This window comes from Mustela nigripes, chromosome 4 (assembly GCF_022355385.1).
Source record: "Mustela nigripes isolate SB6536 chromosome 4, MUSNIG.SB6536, whole genome shotgun sequence".
NCBI classification, from domain to species: Eukaryota; Metazoa; Chordata; class Mammalia; order Carnivora; family Mustelidae; genus Mustela; species Mustela nigripes.
In genome coordinates this window covers 116,287,434-116,301,794 of record NC_081560.1, presented here as the reverse complement: position 1 = coordinate 116,301,794, position 14,361 = coordinate 116,287,434, and the positions used below count along the sequence as shown (strand labels likewise).

The 14,361-nt window shown below is 46.2% G+C and overlaps 1 protein-coding gene across 4 annotated transcripts in view; it reads left to right on the top strand.

Moving 5' to 3' along the window:
- ACTN2 (actinin alpha 2) overlaps positions 1-14,028 on the top strand; it is a 65,808-nt gene extending 51,780 nt beyond the window's left edge. For 2 of the 4 annotated variants that reach the window (XM_059397373.1, XM_059397372.1), the window contains exons 13-21: positions 1,642-1,750; positions 2,638-2,778; positions 4,305-4,487; positions 6,887-7,021; positions 7,945-8,124; positions 8,707-8,853; positions 10,810-10,875; positions 11,661-11,819; positions 13,369-14,028. In XM_059397373.1, coding sequence (XP_059253356.1) covers positions 1,642-1,750; positions 2,638-2,778; positions 4,305-4,487; positions 6,887-7,021; positions 7,945-8,124; positions 8,707-8,853; positions 10,810-10,875; positions 11,661-11,819; positions 13,369-13,527 — 1,279 coding nt within the window. In that variant the 3' untranslated portion in view covers positions 13,528-14,028. The remainder of the gene's footprint in view (positions 1-1,641; positions 1,751-2,637; positions 2,779-4,304; positions 4,488-6,886; positions 7,022-7,944; positions 8,125-8,706; positions 8,854-10,809; positions 10,876-11,660; positions 11,820-13,368) is intronic. The other 2 variants (XM_059397374.1, XM_059397375.1) reach the window with 2 other exon arrangements.
- Positions 14,029-14,361: the final 333 nt, after the last annotated feature.

The window sequence follows — 14,361 nt, the reverse complement described above, 5'->3', positions numbered from 1 at the left end:
CAGGCAGAGAGAAAGGGGGAAGCAGGCTCCCTGCTGAGCAGAGAGCCTGATGGGCTCGATCCCAGGACCCTGGGATCATGACCTGAGCCGAAGGCAGAGGCTTAACCCACTGAGCCACCCAGGCACCCATTTTTTTTTTTTTTTAAGATTTTATTGGTGGTTTTTAATCCTTGAAGTCTTTATTCTCCATGATATTTGCATTTTGAAGAGCCATAGCCTTTTCACTTTGTATTCAAGGCTGCTTGAGTTGTTGGTATGTTTTGTTTCAGGGGGTGGGGGGTGTTATACCAAGGAGCTTAAGAAACTAACAGCGGCTCAGTCACATGAAGGGTTCTGTGCACATGGAAAGCTGCTTGTAAGCTGGACAGGCTTTACCCTCTGCACAAACCCTCAGCTCAGGACCACAGAGTGCGTCCTTTGTTCAGTAGCAGAAGCAATAACATTTAGGACCTGAGAAGTTAGTATTATTTAAGAGGAAAAGAAAAGCACCTGGTAAATAACCATTGCCTTAATTCAAAGTCAATGGAAGAAGTAAATGAGCACCAGCCTCAGGGGAATGGATTTGGTAGGATGGGTGGGAGGGAGTTTCCTTAAATTTGCCTTGTCTCTCTGGACTGTGTGTGAAGTCTCTCCTGAAGGTGTCTTTAAAGGTCTGTGAGCCTCTCGCTTTCGTCTTAACTTTTTGTCCCCAGAGATGAGAAGTGAACCTTCTAGCTGGGAATTTGTTTGAGTGCCAAGTTCACCTTACAAAGATCCCATTAGGATGCATAGACCGGACTTGAGGGGAAAGACGGTTTGCTTCGTAAGATAACATGTTGTTCTTGGCGTCATACCAGTGGCATTAGACAAGTCAGAAGTTCTGTCCAGAAGAGGAAGGGCTCTGGTCTGCTAGTTTTTCAAGATTCCTGCAGAGCTAGATGCCGCCACAGTGTCCCTTCTGGACCTGGCTCTCCACCCCAGCCCTGAAGCCCAGTGCCCTTCGAGGGGAGCCAAGGACATGATGGGGTGCAAGCTGATACCTCTCTCCCCCTTGACTCACTTTGCTGTTCCAGTAGCTGTGGCTTTGGGCGGCCCACAGGCCTGTCCTCCAGGTCAGATGGTTGGCTTTGTTTACAGGTACACTGACACTTAAAAATAATACTCTTGGGGGGCGCCTGGGTGGCTCAGTGGATTAAGCCGCTGCCTTCGGCTTGGGTCATGATCTCAGTGTCCTGGGATCGAGCCTCGCATTGGGCCCTCTGCTCAGCAGGGAGCCTGCTTCCCCTCTGTCTCTGCCTGCCTCTCTGCCTACTTGTGATCTCTCTCTCTGTCAAATAAAATAAACTAAAAAAAATAATAAAATTAAAAAATAATAATAATAATAATACTCTTGGGCCGGGCCATAATGAAATCAGCTTGGGGCACAGAGAAGACAGGATTTTTGACTGTATAGAAAACCGTTGGACCAGCAAGAGTTTTATTCATTCTTCCTGGAATCTGTCAAAGATCAATGATCATGTTTGCAATGGTGACAGTTAACAAAACCCTGAAATATTCTGCCACTTTTTCCTCAGATCTTAAAAACGAAAAAGTCTGTTTGAGCCCATGTCCATTTTCCTCATAACATCAAGGAAAGTTCATCTTTGTTTTCACTCCCCGCAGCGAACTAGACTATCATGACGCCGTGAACGTCAACGATCGTTGCCAGAAAATCTGTGACCAGTGGGACAGACTGGGAACGCTTACTCAGAAGAGGAGGGAGGCCCTGGAGGTGAAGCCTGGTGACCTGACTTCCCGTCAGCCACCTGTTGACATAAGATCTTTTCACAGAGGCTCTTGAATTAGAGTTCCCTGCTTTTTTGTGGCATGTTGTGTCTAAAGCAAAACAGGTTGTCTCATGAGAGGAGCCACCACAGAGAATATGAAAAATAAGAGAAAGTGGGAGATGTGAAGTGGGTAGCTTTGTCCCATAATTTATCCACAGAGCAGGGAAGCGTATTTTTTTTTCAGTGAAGCGTACTTTTGAATTTAAAAAAAAAAAAAAAGAGGAATCCAGAGGTAGTAAGATGATGGTACAAACCCATTTTGTATCAGGTGGTGATTACAGGACTCAAAACCATGCCCAGAGAGACTGGGAGGATCTCTGTGTTAGATCCTGAAGTAGGATTTGAGAACGTTAAGCTGTAGTTCCTCTGTCTTCACTTAGGTCAGTGACATCTGGGAAAGGTGTGAGGTGTGTTGCCCAGAAGAGGAGGACAGTGTGTTGAGTGTTGTTACCTAGCATGTTTGGGGAATCAGAGCTGACCTTAAGGGTCCTATGTCAGTCGGAAGCCAGTGACTACATCCCCCCTATGGAGTCTCAGTTTTCAGAAAAGTAGCACAGAGCAGAGTACTCTCCTTTGAAAACAGGCCTATTCTGGATGTTATTAATTTTTTTTTTTTTTTTTTTTAATTCAGAATCCACTTCAGGGACCTGTAGGGCTCAGCCTAATCACGGAACACTGGCTAATCTTTTGTATACACATGCTGATGATGAGTGCATTGTGATTAACAAAATGTTAGATAACAGTTGTTTGTTCTGGAACCTGTGTTGCCATCTTTGGAGAGAACTTTTTGTATTTATCCGTGATAATGCTTCTCTGTTTAACTTCTCTCCAGAGAACTGAGAAATTGCTAGAAACCATTGATCAGCTTCACCTGGAGTTTGCCAAGCGAGCGGCTCCTTTCAACAATTGGATGGAGGGCGCCATGGAGGACCTGCAGGACATGTTCATTGTCCACAGCATTGAGGAAATCCAGGTACCTGAAGCCCCAGCCCCATGCCCGTACTGCGCTCGAGAGGAAGTGTCATTTTAAAAACGTGGAATTCTTTTGTTTTGCTTCTTACTAAGAAAAATGTAGCTAGGCAGCCCAAATAACCCTTGGACCCTTAGCTTAAAAATGTGTGCACGAGGCTTGGCGGCGATGGAAAAATTAACATCATCTGACAATGGTGAAGACATCTAAAAGGGCCTGTTCTTTAAAAAATTCTGTGGAGTCCTTGAGCAACATTGACATTTATGCCCTTGGATGGTATTTGTAGAAAGGTGTGAGTTTATTGGCTGTTGAGATAAGGACCTTGCAAATACTTGCATATTACTGTTTGTTGAGATCTATATAGTTTTGCTGGGCCAAAAACATAAGAAACCACAAAGCAGCACCTCCTATTTCCCGTAACACCAGAATGCTCTGCTTCTGATTTCTTCCAGAACTTCAAAGTTGTGAGTAAGACTTCTGTAAGGAGTCACGTTAGGGAGGAGAGTTCCTCTCAAAGAGCCAGCACCTAGTCTACTGAGAGGCCAGTGTACAATGAATTTGATGTACAGTGGAATATTCAGGGAAAATACTTCTAAATTCTTCTTTCTGTAAAATAGGTAAATCATCAGAAAGAATCCAAATATGAAGGAAGGCTGAAGGTTGGAATTTGAACCCACACCTCCCTGCCAAGGAACATTCTGGAAGGGTTTACACCTGGGTGTAGGGAGAAAGAAATTACTTTGTTGAACATTGCATGTTTTTGTGTGTGCGTTCTTAAGCAGAGGTTAGCAACCTAAAATCATTTATTTTTGGAATGAGTGAGACTTCTAAGTTTGCTGTGGAAGCCATACCTAATGCATGATATAGTTTCTTCCTTGGGTGTAAGGTCAGTCTCTCTATAGCAGCCAATCTCTTGCAGTGACTATAGTGACTGTTAGCTAGGCACTGGAAAGTAGTTTGCCAGGCATCTACCTAGACCAGAACCAAGGGGCTCCTGCCTTACACATTAGGGCCAAAGGATAGGTTTGATAAATGGAGGTTTTTAAAGCCGTAGGGGGAAAGAGTTGGTTTTCATGGCCTTCTCCTTTTGAGAAGTAGGGATGTATTTCCTGGTGGTCTTTAAGTATAAAGGCAGGAAACGGTAGTTTCTTTTGTTGGACTACAAAGGTAAGAGGTTAGAAAGGGCAGCTGAGTTCTGTTTGTCAGTGGAGAGTAAAACACAGACAGTAGTTGGGGATCAAAAATTATGAAAGCAAACTTTTTTTTTTTTAAAGGAAACAGTTACTTTTTTTTTTTTTGAAGACTTTGGATTCATAGCCATTAATTAGTCATCATGGTTATCTTTTTTTCCATTTCCAAGGAACCTGACTTTTGTGCACCAAACCACTTTCTGAAAACATCCAGAATTTGTTTTCCCCGCACAGATTCCTGCCCTTATAGAAGGCATACACACATGTGCAGAAGGGAACACCAAAACCTGTAGCATCCACACGACAGTAAAGTTCCCTCCACTTCTGTCTCTGGGTTAGAGTCTGATCACTGCTCACGAGCAGTTCAAGGCCACGCTGCCAGAGGCGGACGGCGAGCGGCAGTCCATCATGGCCATCCAGAACGAGGTGGAAAAGGTGATCCAGAGCTACAACATCAGAATCAGCTCCAGCAACCCCTACAGCACTGTCACCATGGACGAGCTCCGGGCCAAGTGGGACAAGGTGGGTGACCGAGGCGGGCGTTCCCGGAGCCAAGGCGGAGGGCGGGCATAAATACTTGGGGGAACGAGAGTGACTGAGCTGAACGACAATCAGGGTTTCCCCGGCTTTCACAGTGTTGGAACCAGGCACACCTCTCATGGAGCAGATAGAAGGGAGCTCTGAGGTGTGGTACAACACGAGAGACTTTCATGGGCCGAGGGGAGTGGGAGCGAGGAAGTCAGACTAGGCAAACAAATCTGGTTGGTTATTGCGAGGTTGCTTTCCTTCAGGGGGTAGCAGGCATCTGTCTGGCAGATTATCTCAATGTGCTCATTGGGCCACTGACTGTTGATTCTGCTCCTGGGCAAACAGGAGCTGGAACTGAGTCTCGGATAGGTGACATGGGACTTAACCTGAGCGACTCCATTGCGAGAGTGTTGTCTTGTTTTTAACAGATGAAATATGTTAGACTCTTAAGTGCCACTAGGCAGCCTCTGATCTGTAAGGAGAGAAAGTAGACGGACATTTGGGTGGCTCGGATGGCTTGGACGGTTAAGCAGCTGCCTTTGGCTCAGGTCATGATCTCAGGGTCCAGGGATCGAGTCCGACATCGGGCTTCTTGCTAAGCAGAGAGCCTGCTTCTCCCTCTTTTTGCCCCTCTCCTCTTTCCCTCTCTCTCTGACAAGTAAATAAAATCTTAAAAAAAAAAAAAAAAAGGTAGAAATATTTTTCCTTAAGGAAGATCTTATAAAATGTTGGCAAAATCAGTATAGGTTATGAGACTAATACCATAAGGGAAACTATTTTTAAAACCCCTACTGAAAATTTGGTGCACTCAAGCCTGTCTATAGTACGTACTCCATTAAACAGTTTTTAGAATATGGGATAAGACACTTTCCAAATGTGTGTTAATTTTAAATGCAGAAAAATTGCCTGGAAAACGGGGGAACTCAAGGACTCCTGCTGACGTGCTGCGTTTTAGATTTTGGGAAACTGTCCACAGATTTAATTATAGTCCACATGGGATCATTTAAGAGTTTTTGTCTCGTCCTTAAGAAAAAATTTATCCTCATGGTTTGAATTCGAGTACAGTTATCTCCAAATGCTACTACAGAGTCCCTCAAAGTCAGTCCACCAAGTGGATCTGAGGTGGCTTGCTGTGAAAACACACGAGCAACAATTGTTCAGTTATCAACAGTGCAGAAGGGGAGAAGACCAGGTCTGGGGAGGAGAGAGGATTTCTGAGAGATGGGACCGACGGACTGCATTTGAGCTTCAGACGTAGCTCAGGCCTTCTGACAACCATCGTGGAAACGAACATGTTGAGCTAAGTCTTCCTCCTGAAGAATAGGAAATTAGGTCCTTTCTTAAAATGGGACAAACATTTCTCCCAGCATGAAGTTGAACAGCAAAGTGGGCATGTGGATTTTTGTGAAAGGGACATTATGAACAATGACGTCTGTAGGAGCAGTTTTGCAGAAAATGCAAAAAAGAGGTCTGAAATAGTTCCTTTGTCTGTGGATTCAAAGGGAACTCAGGCAGGGCATGAAACTGTAAATCACAGGGTACAAATGGAATGAGAGAGGTGTAGGCTGGTGCAACGCTGTCCTGTGATCGCACATTAGATAAGAGTTGAACTCACGAACCTAAGCAGGGATCCTTAACTTTTTTGTGTCTTGGATCCTTCCGGCAGTCTGGGGGAGCCTGTGGGTCCCTTCAGATAAATGTATTAGTAAATTCCTAAAGACGTTTAAGGTGGCAACAGAAACAAATGATGTCAAAATATAGCCATTAAAATGTTTTTTAAAAGCTGCTGTATGGTAATGGCTGTGCTCCTGCACGGACACATTTTAAACCAGGGCCTAGCAGCAGATCTGGTCATTTCGAAGCAGGGATGAGTGTGCGTGCTATTTTGAGAGGCAGGCAATAACTCCTGTTACATGAGACTGTCTGTGATTTTTTACTGTGATCAAGACGCAGCACGGCTAAATATGACTATGGATTTGCTGCCCACATTCATAATCGAAGGAAATGCTAACTTTCAGTTAGAGAGCATGAAAATAAAGATGTCAGCTCTCCCTCACTCAGGTTCACAAATCCTCTGCGCTTTGGACTGGGCCCCTGAAACACCTCCCCAACCCCTCCACCCCACCCCACTCTTGGCTGCAGGGACCTCCTTGTCTTTAATGCAGGCACACTCTGCCTTTCCACTGCATGGCTGCCAGGACTAGACCCAGCTCTCCCTCAGTTCCTATAGTAGGGGCGCTCGGTCTCCCTACTTCCCCTTTCCCCCCCCCCCCCTATGTCCCCCCCCCCCCCCGCCCCCCCGCCCTGCACTTTGGACCATAGGCACAAATCTTGGTCACACCCCTACAGGATGCAGGCTGGCCCCTAATCCCTGTGCCCTTGGTCCCTGACAGGTGAAGCAGCTTGTGCCCATCAGGGATCAGTCCCTGCAGGAGGAGCTGGCCCGCCAACATGCCAATGAGCGTCTGCGGCGCCAGTTTGCCGCACAGGCCAACGCCATTGGGCCGTGGATCCAGAACAAGATGGAGGTAGGATGGTGCCTTTCCAAAGAGCTTCTTGCAGCCCTTGAAATGAGCCCCTGTGTTGACCTAACAGTGACCCCTCTTCTGCTTCTCTGCTTGTTGCCCCGCTCAGTGCTATGGGGGCCCTTGATGTAGCACCGGGCTTTACTCCTTTGGGTCCCTGAGCTCGTGTAGCCTGCAGACCTCGGTGCAGTGTGAGGGGGCCCCACTGAAAAGGGCGATGAGGCCGCTCTTGCTGCCATCTGTTCATTTGGACATTAAAAAGGATGTTGGAGCTCTTTCTTGGTGTTTAGTCTCTGTGGGACCTAGATTCTAAACCCTCCGTCCCTAAGGAGGACGTGGGAAGAGTCACAAATCTTTTGCATTTTCAGAACATTTAAGGAAAAGTGATCTTGGAATGGTACTGATTTGGGGGTTCATTTTATCACTAAGAACAGCCAAGAGATACCTGTTGCCCTTCATGTGTTTCTCCCAACCTCCCTTTTGGTGATACAATATTAGCTTCCTCCTTAAAGGGAAAAGCTGTAGGAATATGAAATTCTTTTGACCTTCCAGTGGTCTTCAATCTGTCTGGCAGCTTCTCTCCTGCAGAACATCCCCCAGCCTCCTCCAGAACAGGGCAGCTGGGACCCAGGGAGCTTCCCTCTGCAGCCGAAGAAGAAATGACTCTTCTCTTATCCCTCTTCTTGCTTTGCTGTTTTGGATCTCCGTTGATTCCCACCTCCCCCCAACCACCTAGATGAACTAGAGCTAGAACTGCTGTCCCGCCATGGGACTGCTGTTTCCCACCACCCTGGAGAAAATCGGGGGACTCTAGGGGCTGTCGCATGCGGTCGTGGCTTCGGCAGCTCACCCATGGATCCTGACTCGCACACGGCGGGCCCCAGAGGCCGGCTCACTGGTTTGCCTCCCTCTGCTTGCCCCGTCAGGAGATTGCCCGCAGCTCCGTCCAGATCACGGGGGCCCTGGAAGACCAGATGAACCAGCTGAAGCAGTACGAGCACAACATCATCAACTATAAGAACAACATCGACAAGCTGGAGGGAGACCATCAGCTCATCCAGGAGGCACTGGTCTTTGACAACAAGCACACTAACTACACCATGGAGGTACACGGGCTTGGGGCTTTGCTTCCCGCTGTGACCGTGTCACCACCTCTTGGGGTGCTTCCCCATGGAAGTGGGGGATCTTCAAGCCTTCCCTGTGCCTCTATGTGGAAAAGCTCCGTGAACTGTTTCAGGAGCTATGGAAGGGTTGGTTTTCACCATCCTCGTCCTCGTTAGCATGACGGTGAAGTCATTGCACTACTTGGAGAGTAACTGAAGGTTCCTGGTTCTACCAGTCTGGCCCCGTTTGCTCCCCTGGGAGCCGGCAGGTGTAACCCTGGGCCCATCCTGCTAGTTGGTAAATGGAAATCTATTTTGAGTGACAGATAGACTCTCCATTGTGCATTTTATTTAGAAAGTGCCACTTGCCACTGTTAGAATCCCGCTCTCACTTCTGAGCGCTTCCCACTACAAAATCTTAGGAAGAGTAAAAAATTAGAATGAGAAAAGTACAGATAATAATAGAGTTGGGTAAGCCCTACTTACCTCCCTCTGGGTCTAAGCCCTCTGGTTAGGAAAACCAGGAGGGCAAGATGGACAGGACAGAAGAACCCAGAGCTGACCATTTCCTTTTTCTTCTGGTAGCACATTCGTGTCGGGTGGGAGGTGCTGCTGACGACCATCGCCAGAACCATCAATGAGGTGGAGACCCAGATCCTGACGAGAGACGCAAAGGGCATCACTCAGGAGCAGATGAATGAGTTCAGGGCCTCCTTCAACCACTTCGACCGGGTACGTCTCCCCCGACTTGCTCGGAAGGCAGCACTGGGGATGTGAAAATGCACTGGAAATCCTATTTATGATCTTAGTGCAAGTCTTACTGCCCTGTAAACGTTACAGGGAAACAGGATGATGAACGCCAAGGGAAACCACCAGCAAAAACACAGTGCTAGGCTCTGATGTTGCGCCTGGGGACTTGAGCTGGAGGTTCGCAGGTGGCTTTCTGCAGGTGGCCGGTGGGTGGTGGCTTTGTAGTCGATGGCAAAGCCAGAAGGAAAAGTCTGTCCCAGATGCAGTGTGGTCGTTGGACTTAGATCTTTTCTAAAGATTTAAATATGAAACCCTGAGGTACATTTCCCAAGTATTTAGGTGAAACCTCCAATGAAAACTTAACGTACTCTTTTGACATACAAAACCCATTTTTTAAAATTAATAAAATGGACTCATGACAGGTTTTAAGGAAAATGCACCAACAGAACGATGATGACCGTTTTCGTGATAAGGGCATATAAAAAGGTGCTGCTTTTAAAATACTTCCTGGGATTTTGATTTGAATCATATTGAGTAAAACCAATCCTTATACAAAAATTCCCAGTTTGCATATCATATGGCTAAAAGTGACGTCTAAGGCCACATATCATTTGCTAAAGATCCTTAGAAAAGGGTTTTTCATTACTCTGTATGGGACAGGTGTATATGGTTTATAGTCCTCAGTAAACGGTTCTCAAAATGCCTCTGGGCAGGGAGCCCAGGTGGTTCTGTGGGTTGAGTGCCTACTCTCAGTTTCAGCTCACGTCATGATCTCAGGTCGTGAGATCGAGCCCCGTGTCAGGCTTGCGCTGGGCATGGAGCCTGCTTGAGATTCTCTGCCCCTCCTCACTGGCCCCCACAATCTAAAAAACAAGTCTCTGGACTGTGCAGCCAGGTTCAGACCTGATAGAGTTCAGACTATAGACCTCTGATGGGGGCACAGCTATTTGAATCCAAGACAGTGAGATCGTAGAGGAGGACAACGCAGAACCTGCCAAGTTAAAAAAAAAAAATGCATTTAAATATTAAGCAGTATATGTTTGGGGGGGGGGTAATGAAGTGTGCTTGAGGTCGTGGAGACAGGTGTCAGGGATGCGGATACATTTCGGGTCATCTTCTATTGAATAGTGAGGGTATGAATGGCGGAGGGCACAGCAGACATGCCCTGAGGGGCTCTTACTGGAGCTTCTAGAGTGGAGACCTCCCACGACGGTGGCCATTGGCTGCCTTAGCGAGGTGGACCCGAGGGTCAGAGGCGGGGAGAGGAAGTGACCAGAGGGTCTTAGCACAGCATGCACGTCCCTAACGTCTAGGGTTTTGTGTGATGCCTCAGTTTCTGGAGAGTTGGGGTTGTCATTTGTTCTGACGTGGCCTTTTCTCAGCTGTGGTAGCTGTCATCTGTACGGGCTTCCTACTTGCTCCTCTGGGCAGACCCTTGTGGCGTTTATGGGGAGAGGCTGTGATGCCTAGAGGGGTCACACGATCCTGGCCCACGGGCCTGGGAGTGCTTATGGGGTCCCTGGGCCTGAGTTCTAGGAGCTGTTGTTAAGGGGGACCTCCACAAGTGAGGACCCCTTGGGGCCACGAGAGCATGATGATTTCTCGGAGCACTTGGGGCTATGTCGTACGTGGCAGTAGTTGGTTCCCGACTGGGTCATTCTCACGGCTCTGGGTGGTTTTTTCCTGTGGTTGTCGTGAATGTGTAGTCTCCTATCACTTTTGCCTGGTGGTTATCCCCTGACTCCTCCTTCCTTTCTAAGAAGCTATTTTGTAATATCCTTGTGTTGGTTCCATCCCCTTAGAAGTCGGGGGTGGCCTTTCCCATCTCCTCGGCAAGGCTCCACGGGGCCTTTCTCTTACCGGATTCTGTCCTGTTCGCTTCACTTGTTTGCTTTGTCCCTAATTTTCTGAGTCTCCGTTCTTTGTATTTGTCGGCAGAGGAAGAACGGCCTGATGGATCACGAGGATTTCAGAGCCTGCTTGATTTCCATGGGTTATGATTTGGTAAGACAGAAGTTAACATTTTACAAGGATTGTAAAATGTTTTTTGAGTTTGGACTTACGTTACGGGAAATGACTAGCTTAGCGTGTGATCGCACATTTGGGATCGGTTCACTTTCATTGTATAGGGTGATCTTTCTGAAGGTTTGCTTGCTGCTGTATAAAAATCATTTCACAGAACCAGAACATATATTGTTATTCGTAATCAGTCAGATTTTTATTTTTCCTAGTGAAGGAAGGAAACATGAACTTTTTAAGACAACTTTATTGCAAACTGTAGTTCCCTCATAAAAGTGTGAACACCTCAATGACTTTTGGTAGCCTGATGAATTTCAAAGTTCTTTTCCCTCTTACTCTAATGTGTATTTGAACATGAGCTGCTTTGATTCTTTTCAGACCCTTAAAATAAAAATTACGAGGGCCGTATTCTGAACTGCCTTCTACTTAGCAGTTGGTTGTGGTCGGAGGAAAGGCCCAGCTCCCTTGCTCTCTTAGTTCTCCTCCAGAAGTCCGTTCAGGCCTGAGGGCTACAAGGACAGAGAGAGGAAGGAATTCGGACATTTGAGAGCTTCTGGCTTGACATTACAGCAACTTGTAACATCATTTGATGGCAGTAAACTTAAGTTACTCCGCTGGGGAATCTGTTCCAAAGACTGAAGGGAAATGCAGGGAGTGTTTGAGTGTTCAAACCATGAGGAATTTGCATGTCAGGAGTGAAAGGACGGGGAATGGCACTGTTGAGGATTGTGTCCCGTTAAAGTACCTGTTTCTTTGCAACCTCGCCTCAGGGTGAAGCTGAATTTGCACGCATCATGACCCTGGTGGATCCCAACGGACAAGGCACCGTCACCTTCCAGTCCTTCATCGACTTCATGACAAGAGAGACGGCCGACACTGACACGGCGGAGCAGGTCATTGCCTCCTTCCGGATCCTGGCTTCTGATAAGGTGTGCAGTGACAGATCTCCTTCTCCCATCCAAGTACTAACCAGGCCCAACCCTGCTTAGCTTCCGAGATCAGACGAGATTGGGCGCGTTCAGGGTGGTATGGCCGAGACGACAGATCTCCTTCTGCTTTTGTGGGAGCTCATGGCATTGTTCTAGTAAAGCAGGAAACAGCGTTGCCAAGTAAAAACCACTTCGATATTAGTGTGTTTTGAACCACGTCAGCATCGAATTCAGAAAATGCAAGTCAACCTAACAGTGGCCCCCACAGAACAGAGAAAACATAGACATTCTGTTCCCAGCATTTGTGTGGGCCTCTCAGGGAGTTTGACAGAAGGAACCCAGTGCATATTTTATAGAGTTTTTTTGTGTATGTTTCACTGGGTAAACTCCATTTTACATTCTGGGCCAGGAGATAAGACTCAGAAAGAAGAAACTGCACAATTCAGATACTATGAAACTGGGAACCTTTTCTTAAGGATCGGTGACCCTGACTTTGAGCCCAACCCTGGAGGCTAAGTTAAATATAGCCATTCAGTCCTTTAAACTATTGGCAAGCTTTGCATTACCTGTAGCCTAGAAATTAAGTAGGAGTTTAACAGCAAGTTCAGAATTTTTGACTCTCATTCCCCGAACAATAACAATATCTTAGTAGGTATAAATTAAGTGTGGAATAGGTTTCTTTTACTCTGTGTTCTGGCTGAGAGGGAGGAAGAATTTAGCATGTGAAAACATCAGCAGAGCCATGTTTATTACCTTATCACATCAGACAAGATAAACTATCCTGACAACAGTAACGTTTGTTTTAAAATTAATCCCGTGTCCTGAGGATGGGGGTAGAGGGAGAGAGCCCACCGGATCAGGAGGTAATAAATCAAAGCTCACCTAACTCACCCATACCCCCAAAAACCGTACTGTAAGTTAAGCATATTTGCTATTTATTTATTTTGCCTCTTACTTAGCCAGTCTGTTTTATTAAAATTAGCCTGTTTCCTTTTGGACATTTGACCTTTAAGAAAATACATACATCCCATTATTAAATGTTGATTTTATTTTGCTTTAGAGAGAGGTTTTCTCCAGTGGCAAAATTAGCTTTTTAATAAACTGAGTAGAAAAACGACTCCATTTTCTAAACACATGTATTGTATACATTAAAAAAAAAAAAAGTTGATCATGTGAACTATCCCCACATTCTCATCAGCATATGGTATAAACCAACCATCCCTTTATCTTTCCAGTACGATTCTTAGGTCATAGTGTTTTTTACTTGCATGGTGGCTCAGTTTGAGAAGTACAGATGCTGGTCCTCCCTCTGCCTTTATGAAGCCCATTAAATGTCCTGCCGGCTCCAAGAGCAATCACCTTGCAGCTTGGCTCTTAGCAGGGAAATGCAGCCTTGTGTGGGTCCTCGGCTCCCGGGCCCATTGGACTCCCGGCGTTTCCCCCTTTATTTAGACTAAACAAACGCAAGCCGTGTGTAAGTATGAAAACCACGTCTATTCCCACGTGTCCTGCAGTTGAGCTTACAAATCCTTGTGTGTGTCTTTCTCAGCCGTACATCCTGGCGGAGGAGCTGCGCCGAGAGCTGCCCCCGGATCAGGCCCAGTACTGCATCAAGAGGATGCCCGCCTACTCAGGCCCGGGCAGCGTGCCGGGCGCCCTGGATTACACCGCCTTCTCCTCCGCCCTGTACGGGGAGAGCGATCTGTGATGCCGGGGCTCTGTATCCACTGATCCCCTCAGAACGCAATAAAAGCTGAAGTCACAGTTGGTTTCCTGGAACCTTTGACAAGCGTTATTAAGTTAAGAGAGAGAGAAAAAATAGTTGGCACCTGCATGGTTTACCAGCAGTGTGACGCGGCCGCAACGAAGTTTCTCCGGTTGTTGCACGGGGTCGTGTGTTTCATAAGTAGGTTTCTCTGGTTTGGGATTTGTAGGTGAGTACACTAAGATAAGCAGGTTTTCGTTTGTTTCTTTGATGAAACAGCGGATTACTCAGGTAGTGTGAAATTAGGAGGCTCTAGGGATGGAAGAAAAGTATTTAAAAAAGGGAAATTGCAAAATACCCAAGATTCAAGAATAGGGGGAAAAAAATCGCTAATTTGCTAAACATTTGATACTTTAAAAATATTCTTCATGTTTGATATGTTGATGTGATTATCCCTAGCATGCTATCTTGGGATATTAGGGTTTTACTTTCTTGCTTATCCAAAAATTAGGTATATTTAAATTTAGTATTGTCCAGGGAATAAAAACCAAGTGCCCAAAAGGTCTTTAGTCCTGGAAACTCTTTAAGTGGAGATGAGTGAATGAATGAATGAATGAATGAATGAGTCAGCTGTCTATCATTTAGGATTATGTAGTCATTAGTGGGTTTCAATGCCTTATTTATCCTCCAGAGTAGGGACCTCCTCAGGAAATAGGAAAGCCAGCTTCATTGCCAGTGAGGAACATAAAAGCACTAGATAAAATCAGTTTTTTAGGATTGTTTATTGATTTCAGGTCTTTGTGTTTTCTCTAGAGCTTGTTAGCTCAGGTTCTCCGT